Source organism: Asterias rubens, chromosome 18 (genome assembly GCF_902459465.1).
Source record: "Asterias rubens chromosome 18, eAstRub1.3, whole genome shotgun sequence".
Classification (NCBI taxonomy): domain Eukaryota; kingdom Metazoa; phylum Echinodermata; class Asteroidea; order Forcipulatida; family Asteriidae; genus Asterias; species Asterias rubens.
The window spans coordinates 4,275,110-4,285,324 of record NC_047079.1 but is presented as its reverse complement, the minus strand read 5'-3'; the positions used below and the strand labels follow the sequence as shown (position 1 = coordinate 4,285,324).

The 10,215-nt window shown below is 38.0% G+C and overlaps 1 protein-coding gene across 1 annotated transcript; it reads right to left on the bottom strand.

Annotated features, from left to right (window-relative positions):
- Positions 1–5,947: 5,947 nt before the first annotated feature.
- Positions 5,948–10,065, bottom strand: LOC117302229 (protein/nucleic acid deglycase DJ-1-like). The gene is made up of 6 exons (XM_033786067.1): positions 9,866–10,065; positions 9,238–9,339; positions 8,640–8,699; positions 8,129–8,198; positions 7,193–7,279; positions 5,948–6,387 (listed from the first exon to the last, which is right to left on the bottom strand). The coding sequence occupies exons 1-6, from the start codon at positions 9,944–9,946 to the stop codon at positions 6,227–6,229; spliced, it is 561 nt and encodes a 186-aa protein (XP_033641958.1). The 5' UTR covers positions 9,947–10,065; the 3' UTR covers positions 5,948–6,226.
- Between the last annotated feature and the right edge of the window lie 150 nt (positions 10,066–10,215).

The window sequence follows — 10,215 nt, the reverse complement described above, 5'->3', positions numbered from 1 at the left end:
GTAGACTAAATTAGTTTGTAATTTGGCTGCATCAGTGGTCATGTTTTTCTCCAGAAAGAAACCTTACAAATGTCAATTATTAGTCCAATGAAACTGTCTAAGGAATGGCAGGCATGATGCTTCATACACATGTTTGTGCAGGGCAGTTTTTCTCAGTTTTGGTCATCCTGAATGAGGGAGGTTTAGCATTGTACTGGAAAATGACGCAGGGCATGGAGGCAGTTGCATCTAGATTTACATTGCATTTAGATTGTTTTTCCTGCCCTTCCAACCCATCTCAAACTGAGATTTCTTCAACTGCTCGCCCTAGCGAAGGATTTAGCAGTTTCTGGGTTCTTATATTGTTCTGTACCATAAAGATATAACAGTAATGTCACCTATTCTGCCTCTCTACTAAGGCATTCAAAAACTTTAAAGACACACATTTCAGTCTTAGCAAGAGTTCCCCCTAAAATAGATCTGTAGTTTTCAGCTCTATAAGGATGTATCCAATTACACAATGAAATTGAAAATGTAGTCTGCGTTTTGCACTCTTACACATCAAACTTAAACACTGTCACTTGTATAAGGTTCAATCAAGTCATGTGATTAAATAACCCTACAATTAGTTGTGAAGTTTTACAACTATTGAGTTTATAAGACAGCTGTGTAGGTCCTTGAGTGCCAGTGACACTCCAGTCACTTGGGGAGTGGCTCTTGCAAGACTTTGGTCTAATAGCTTCGCAAAAAGTTACGATACATTGGAAATCAAGCTACATTATAATAAGCTGCACGGTTGCTATACAAGAGTTTAATAACAATCTTTCAAAACACTTCATCATCTAGGAATTATCTAGGAAATTCTAAGGAATGGTTTTGTAGCTCTATGTTTTCATATGAGGTAGCCAAGTGAAGCCATATAATACAGGACGGTTGTCAGTAAACAAAGTAATTCTCTCTAATAATTATAATACATCAGACATTTGATTGAAATATGTGCAATTTGTCTTAACTGTAGGCTATTAACACAAAATAGTTTTCGAGCTCACCACAAAGGAGATATGGGAAGGGAAGTTGGGAAAAATTTGGGGGAAATAAGGTGAAACTTTTAACATCGACTTCTCTGAATGGCCCCGATTAAAGGCGGTTTCCATAGCAATGTGGGCACCAATGACTTTACTAAGCATTCCAATGGAGGTCAAATGAGGTCAATGCACACATTTTTATGAACTGGCCAAACAATATTTGGATTAAATGTCTTTAACGATCGGCAAGAAAAATAGGTGCACGAGACTGTCTGGAACTTGTTGCCTGTAAATTCCCTCATATTTGTGAAATGACCTGAAAACTCCTTTAGTGTAGTGTTTATCAGTTTTCAATGGCACAACTAAAAACTTAAACAAACAAACCCTAAAACAAAAAGGAAATCAGCTGATCAGATGAAAAGCAGCATCCTGTAATTATGATGTGTCACGTTCCCACTTCCCAGTCTCCCCAGAGGAGATTTTATTCACCGGATTTTGTTATTGGTGGTGTCACTATTCATTCTAGACAATTCATACTTCCTTTAACTACATCGTGCAATCCTTCAATTCTTACACTTAAAGGCAGTGGACACTATTGGTAATGGGCCATATTTTTGACCGCGTGAGGGCGCTCTCAATCACTTCCGGGGGTATATTCATTCATACCCAAAACAGTTTTTAAAGATTGGAACACATTATAACCACAGACATCTAATCCATCACAGACAATAAGACTTTTAAAGGAGCCGTTATAATCCACCTCTAAAGCAAATTGAAACTACGGCGCAATAAAAGTGACAGAACGCCTATTAATTTGTGCAGGGCGAATCGCGTGTACCCCCGGAAGTGATCAAAATACTATTTATAGCGCCCTCGCGCGGTCAAAAATAAGGGGCATTACTCAAACTAATTATTAGCATAAAACCTTACTTGGTAACGAGTAATAGGGAGTGATTGATGGTACAAAACACTGTGAGCAACGACTCTCTTTTTGAAGTGATGTAGTTTTTCGAGAAAGAAGTAACTTTCCACGAATTTGATTTCGAGACCTCAGATTTAGCACTTGAGGTCTCGCAATCAAGCATCTGAAAGCACACAACTTCGTGTGACAATGGTGTTTTGTTCTTTCATTATTGTCTCGGAACTTTGACGACCAAACGAGCTCAAGTTTTCACAGGTTGTTATTCTACGCATATGTTGAGATACACCAAGTGAGAAGACTGGTCTTTGACAACTACCAATAGTGTCCACTGCCTTTAATAGCTATAGGCTAGAATGGACCAAAACTCTAAAAGGAATCATTTTGGGTGGTCAGGTTGGCGCAGTGGTATCTTTCCTCGCCTTCCACCTCTAGGGCCCCGGTTCGAATCCCACCGGGGGCACTATGTTGAATGGGTTTTCAGTTTTCCCTTCCCTGGAGTAATTTTCTGGGGTTTCCCTCCCACATCTAAAACTTATTCCTTTCCTTGTCTTCTCTCCATGGGGTTTGAGGCTAGTACAGTGATAAAGTTTGCTTTTCTGAGAGTCCTTTGCCTTGACCAGAATAAATTAAACAAAGCAAAGATCACAATTTTAACACCTCACTGTCAAACTATAATGGAACTTTAAAGGGCTTTTTTTGGAATGGAACACACAGTGAGTTTTCTGATTTAAAAAAACCCCACAATTATTAATGTATTTCTTATTGTTAAGGCTAAAAGTCACTCTTTGTAAAGGGGTTACAAGAAGAAGAAACAAACAAGATAACTTGGGGGAGTTGAAGACAGGAATTGGTATTCCTTTTAAAGCATTCTAGATTGTAGAGGATTGGGGGAACTGGCCGTCGATTTCACAAAGAGTCAGGACTCGTCTTATCTCGAGTTAGGACGAGTAACTCGTCCTAACTTAGGATTAATCTTAAGGTCTGTATGCTACAGTGCAGGGTTGGGACTCGTCCTAAGTCCTAAGATTAGTCTTAAGTTAGGAAGAGTTTTGTGAAATCGACGGCTGCAAAATTAGGCAAAGAGTTCCAAAGAGATGCTGGAATGAAGCTGTTGGAATGGCTCTTTTAAATAATATCTCAGCAAAGTGTGAATGGGTAAGAACAAGCTGCAGAAAGCCTAGTTTTACACTGACAATGGAACCAGGTTGGACACACTGGTGGTTCATTTATCATGAAAATATCAAGGTAGAACAAAGACAGACTCTGGCTACAGACTTATGGTTGGGAAAGAGGTTGTAATGTTGATCCAAACTCATTCACTGCACTAATAAAGACACCTTTGTATATTATTTTTCAAATCAAAGAAATCCCCTAATTGCAACTTTAATTTGATTTAAATCGCACAGGTGGAAACTTAATTAAAAATATGCCACATGGGGCGGTACTGGTAAGGGGGGGGGGCTCAAATAACCTGGGGCCTGTCACCTTGCTATGATGGGGGACACTGACCTACATATTGTGTTTTATAGGGTTGAACTGTGGTCTGCTAAAAGGCTTACTTGTTGTTAACACTGGACACAAAGGGACGCCATTTGCAGTTTACTTCTTTAGAATTACATTGTGGTTAGCCGACTTCTTTGTAATATCAAAAAGGTATTCATAAATTGCACAGACCCCTTGCACTGGGAGTCATCATGAGGTCAGACAATGGAAATAAGCAAAATTGTGCGCCCTAACTCACAGCCAATGATAAGTCTAGATGTTGATGATCTCTGTGAGGCCACTGTTTGAGTTTTGTGACTGTAGTTGTCCCGCCGCGACCAACTTTAGATTATAGTTAAAAAGATTTAAATGGATAGCAATTCGATGGCAAAGCTCTACTGTTTCAATGTTAATAGCAATGGTACATTCATGACATTATGTACCTAAGTGAACCTAAGAATTGTTCAACAGTTTAAACTTGTTTTTTAAGTCATAACATTTATGTTTTTCATTTGGAAGTGTACATTTCTGGTAAATTTTTCTCCTAAAGACAGAGCTAGCTAGTCGGACTGTTAAGAAAACATCTTTAACAGCTCCACTTATCAGAGCCAACAGTTTTCTTCAAAAAAGGCATTTTAATTATAATAGACATGCCAAGAATAATTAGAAATATCCTCATCAGAATGGACCAGCAACAATTATATGACAAATATCTCATCTCAACACGAGTAAAACTTCCAAACCTATATCAAGTTGAAGTATCTATAAATTTTACTGGATAAAACCAGTGTTCTTTGTCTGCTACATACATGTTAAAAGTTCATAACCTCATGTAGGGGGGGGGGGGGTAACCATACATTGCTCTATATTTAGCCCAATGACTAACACCATCACAATGGTTGGCTAGTCTACATTTCCAGTTAGTTGAAGCATGGAGGTAGACACCTCCATAGTTGAAGGTCTGTGGTCAGGCTGATAAGCCGCTAGATTATCAAAACCAGTATGGGTGGGGGGGGGGGAGCACAGCCTTGGAGAACACAAAACTCATTATCATATTTTTAAGAAAGTGCACTTGTGGTCCTTCTTGCTTGGTCTTGTTTTTTGTGGTTTCTTTTGTAGTCATACATCTCTTGGAAACGTCCTGCCCTCTTTCTAATAATTACTCGACATTTTGTATTGTTAGAGGAGAGAAGGTCAGTGAAGCTTTGTGGGACAAAGGTGTTTACGTCTATTTCGACGGAGGAACAAACTAAATCGTCTACAACAGCTTACTCTTACTTAGATTTCATACATGTTACAAGTTTCTTTTGGTAAGCAAAAAAAATAAGTGGGGCACCAGTCACAACAATGTAAACTTAAAGATGCTATGTCAGATTTATGGCCGATTTGACCCAAACATTTTGATTTAAAATTCAATAGGTATTTTGATGGGGGTCGAGAAAGTTACAAGCTTTCATTTGAGCCATTGCTCGAAAAAGTCCGCCAATTATTAGTAGCAGTGAAATAAAGTGCTCAAAATTAGTTTTTGTCGGGATCCCGGCAATTTATCACATGACCAATTCTTATGTGTTTTATAAGAAACGTTTTAAATTTTTGTCATGGTTCCTGACCATTAAAAGTAAAAGTTAAACTTGTTTTCGTTAGAGCAATATTTTTGTCGTGTTTGTCCTTACAAGCTTGATGAAATTGGCTACATGTTTTAAGCACTTCATGCACTTATACAACATTGTTGGCTGAGAAACTTCGTTAAAGTTAATCAACACTGGCAAGTAATTGTTTCGTCTGAATATGTTCAATTAATACTGCAACAAGTTCTACCGACAATTTCAATCATTAAATACACAAATCTTTTTTGAAAAACCTCCTTGGCGAGATCATTTAATAAAGAAATCTTCAATTACTACTTTATAAATGTTTTTAGTTACATGCAAAAACTTCCCAAACACTCAAAGTCATTGGGTTAAAGTTTAAACTGGTTTAAAATTGACTTCAGACTTATTTGTAACTTCCCCGCATGTAAATAGAAGAGACAAAAAAGAAAAAAAACCAGTAATTTGGGCTCAGTTTTCTAGATTGTTCAACATAATTTGGCAAAAACATATTTTTTTGTGATAAAAGGACAATTTTAAAGAAATAACTTCAAAAGTTTTACATTTTTCATAACCATAGAGACTGGACAATTTCTGTCAGAAGAGGGCGCTACTGTAAATTAACATCACAAACAAGTTTAACTTGTGTCTTAAAAACTGCAGCACTTCAGGCAAAAATATATTTCAAGGGAAATTCTCCACTCTGACCATCTTATACCATGCAACTTATGTGTTAATTTGTGAAGATTTATATCTCCAAATCACGTTACCTAAGATCGGACGAGTTGGTCTTTGAAAGGCATTTGAAACCATTTTTTTTATGAGATGCAAATGGTTAGGAAGATATTTTAAAAGTAGAATATAATGATACACACAAGTATCACTCGAAATTGCACGGTTTTCTTTTAACGTCGCGAACTAACACAGTCGGCCATTTTATGGAGTCAAAATTTTGACTCCACAAGATGACCGACGTAAAAGGAAAACCGTGCAATTTTGAGGATCTTTACATTTTACTTTTTGAATTATCTATCACTGTGTTCCTTTTACATCTATTAAAAAAACCATAACCACCGATCTAATTAATATTGTGCACAACTTTTAAAACTGTAAAAAGTGATAATGAGTGAACATCAACTACAGAAAGCAGCACCACTTGAAGTTGATTGAGAATAGTGTTTTTATGGCAAAGAAACGTTGGCCACAAAGGCCTAATTGTATCATCACCTTTATACTTTGAGTATCATCGGTGACACCAAGCTCTCCGCTACCTCCTTCCCTTTCAGTGCCTCGACCAGTGCCAGGGCGAAATTGAAAGCGGTACCTGGCCCGCGGCTGGTAATCAGTGTGCCATCCTTAACGACACTGTCCTCGGAGTATTTATAAGTTCCTGGTTTGGGAAGAGGAAGAATCAGCAAGAATGAGAAAAAAATATGTTTTGCCAAAAAGTGAAATATGGTCAAACACAAGACGTGAAAGTTCATATAAAGGCAGTGGACACTATTGGTAATTACTCAAAATATTTATTAGCATAAAACCTTTTTTGGTGACGAGTAATGGGGAGAAGTTGATGGTATAAAACATTGTGAGTAACGGCACCCTCTGAAGTGCCATAGTTTTCGAGAAAGAATTAATTTTCCACGAATTTGATTTTGAGACCTCATAGTTTACTAGAACTTGTCACACGAAGTTGTGTGCGTTTGGATGGTTGATTTCGAGACCTCAAATTCTAAATCTGAGGTCTCGAAATCAACCATCCAAACGCACACAACTTCGTGTGACAAGGGTGTTTTTTTCTTTCATTATCTCGCAACTTCGATGACCTATTGAGCTCAAATTTTCACAGGTTTGTTATTTGATGCATATGTTGAGTCCACCAAGTGGGAAGGCTAGTCTTTGACAATTACCATTAGTGTCCACTGCCTTTAATAATAAATATAACAATAGTTTCGGATTGAAATAAAATATGTTATTTTGTTTGAATTTTTTTTCTATTTCAGGGGATAACGGTCAGCATTTCACAATTATACATTAAATCATTAAAATATTTTGATAAGAAGTGAAATCAAATCACACCGATTACAAAGAATTAATACTTCGAGCATTAGTCTTGATGACAAATTAGTCCAAAGAAGAAATCCAATTAGGGTAGAAATTAGTCAACTCTTGTTACAAGAATTAAGGAAATAGCTCACCATCTGCCTCCATCTTTTCTTTGACTGCTGGATGAGATGTGAGTATTTTGCCTTTTGCGATGCCATGACTCAACAGTGCTGTGGGTGCTGCAGATAAAACATTGGTAACAAATAAGTGTTTACAGTTTTGAGCGATTCATGGTGAAACTAAATGACATTAGGTTGCTTCAGTCCATGAATTTTTCATGCAACAAAAGAAATTGAGATTTGATTGAAGGGTGTGAGATCAACCCGTTTAATCGCACAGGTGGAATCCTAGTCTTGGCGCAAGACATTCTTCATCACTATCACTCAACTATCACAACCCCCGCTCCACTCCTCATCGCCGTGCTTGATAACCTCACCTTGCAGTGTCTCTAATCATATATCTCATTAATTGATTGATTGATTATTGAATGATTGATTGATTGATTGAAAGGAATGATGATTGACTGGCATGTAAGTTACTCCAAAAAAAGGTGAGACAAAGTGACAACAATCTTGCTCCAGCCAAATTTTCAGCCACTCAATTGCAAGACCGATCCTTATTGGCCAACCATGTAAACCAAACCAACACAAAGTTATGTAAGCTCGGCTCCCATTGGTTGCTGAGTATCCAACACTACCCTGTATACATAGACCTTATCGCAAATACCAATGCGCAAGCGCAGACTGTTGAATGAGGTGCATTGTGGGATAGATATGAATCAAACTTGGATACCAGCTAGACCACAATGCACCTAATTCCAAGCTTAACGCGCGCGCCCCGGTATTTGCGAAAAGGTCTATAATACCACACACACAACACGCCATCGTGTTAATGCAAGCAAGGAAAAACCTAGACTTGAAAACAAGTCTCCCCTTGACTCATGAGAGCTGACTCCAACAGGGAGCAATATGCAGAGTATAAAGAATTTCATCGCTTACTCGATAAAATGAATTATAGGGCCTACCTACCTGCACAGATAGCAGCAATTATCTTCCCTGCAGACTCATGTGCCCTCAGAATCTCACCCACTTTAGATGACTTGTAATATAAAGTTTTGGGGAAAAAGAAGAACAAATAATTATCTAAATTTGCAAAACAGTAACCGCCTCAATGCACATTTCATTAGTGCCCTGCCGTCGATTTCACAAAGAGTTAGAACTCGTCTTATCTCGAGTTAGGACGAGTTAACTTAGGATTAATCTTAAGGTCTGCATGCTACAGTGCAGGGTTGGGACTCGTCCTAAGTCATAAGATTAATCCTAAGTTAGGAAGAGTTTTGTGAAATCGACGGCTGGTCATTGGGCAACTAATATTCCTTCAATCTTTCTCAGCTCCTTCGGGAGTATACAGCCCTGGGCTGCCGTATGGCTCCAAAGGCTTTTGAATACACAATACCAACCTCTACCCTCACAGATGAGGTAGGCCTTACTTGTAATACAGCTTACAGTCTGTAGGGGGTCGTCGTCCCAGTAAACTCACCTCAGCTAGATTCTTTGCCCCTTCGCCTCCACCAGGAAGAATGACAACATCGTACAGACCCTGTAATTCCACAAGAACATGTCAGTAAATATAAACCAACAAACACTTTAGATTAACAGTAATATTCTCTTTAAAACAAATAATCAGTTATTAAAAACACCAAATAAGAAACCAGGTCTGTATGCTTCATTATTGAAACGGTAAGGGCACCAAGGCATTTACTTGATTGAACATAAGTAGGCCTACGATGGGTTTTCTACCTCTAACATTCAATTGCTACTCAAAAGTTAGACCCAGTAACCATGGTATCTGGGGCGCTGTACTCCTGTCTTAGCAATTTTGTCATTATGGGTCGTGCTAGAACGACCGATAATGACAATGTTAAAGGAGACAGCACCCCAGTAGCTTGGTCTAAGCCCCCCAGTTACTGGGTCTACTAAAAAATCACCATTTGCAACTCAATATTTTTAGCATTTTTTGGGGCACAAAGTCTGCTCCGGTCAAACTATTTTGCTAAAACGAAAGTCCTGGATGAAATCGTTCTCCGACAGATCCATATTTTTTGCACTGATTGTAGTGATTTTCAAGATGTTCTCACCTTCTTTTCTGCTTCTTCAAGACTTTTGTCAGGGACAATGACAACATTACGACTGCAGGTGACAGGCGCAGTTCCCATAAGACCAGCTATTGTCACATCAATCTAAGGCACAAACACAGTTAAAAAAACATGGTTAAAGCAATCGCACAACGTAAACAGTATATCGTCAAAAGGCCCACACATCGTGTATCACAACTTATATAAAATAACAAACCTGTGAAAATTTAGGCTCTATTGGTCATCGGAGTCGGGAGAAAATAAAGGAAAAACCCACCCTGTTTCCGCACAATTCGCCGTGTCATGACATGTGTTTAAAATAAATCTGTTATTCTCTTATATCGAGAATTGATAATTGTTTTAATGTTTTCTCAAAAGGTAAAGCATTTCATGGAATAATATTTCAAGGGAAGTCTTTCAGTTTCACCATTACCTTCTAAGTTCTGTAAACCCTGTAAATTATTTGTAAATCTGTGAAGTTTTAATTTTTGTTCTGTTCAGAAAGTGAACAATGGCTTTATTAAGTCACAGCTTAGAATATTCATGGTATATTGAACACAGTTGTTTTGTGGGCTAGATAAAAAAAAATCTTTTCCAAAATAGTTGTGATTATTTACTTATTATTACTTACTTTTCCTCGCCGTAAAACATCGGCTGGAATCACCGTCTCCATTTCCTCCGCCCCACTCGCCAAAATCAGCAATGCAGACATCTTTAATTGTCTATGTGTCAGTGCAATTAAGTACTCCAACCGGGAAAAAACACCCGAATTCCTAGGTCTTTCTGGAAGAAACGAGTAGCAATCTTCGCCCTGTTCCAATCCCCAAAACAACTTTGACACTTGACACGTGTGTGTGAGCGAAATACTTCCGCGATGTGTCAAAGGTTATATTTTGACGCTTTCAAACTAATGAATATTCATAAAACAAAAGTTTGCTGGTTCGAATCATAATCAGTTTATTGTCTTATTTTTGAGGTCGT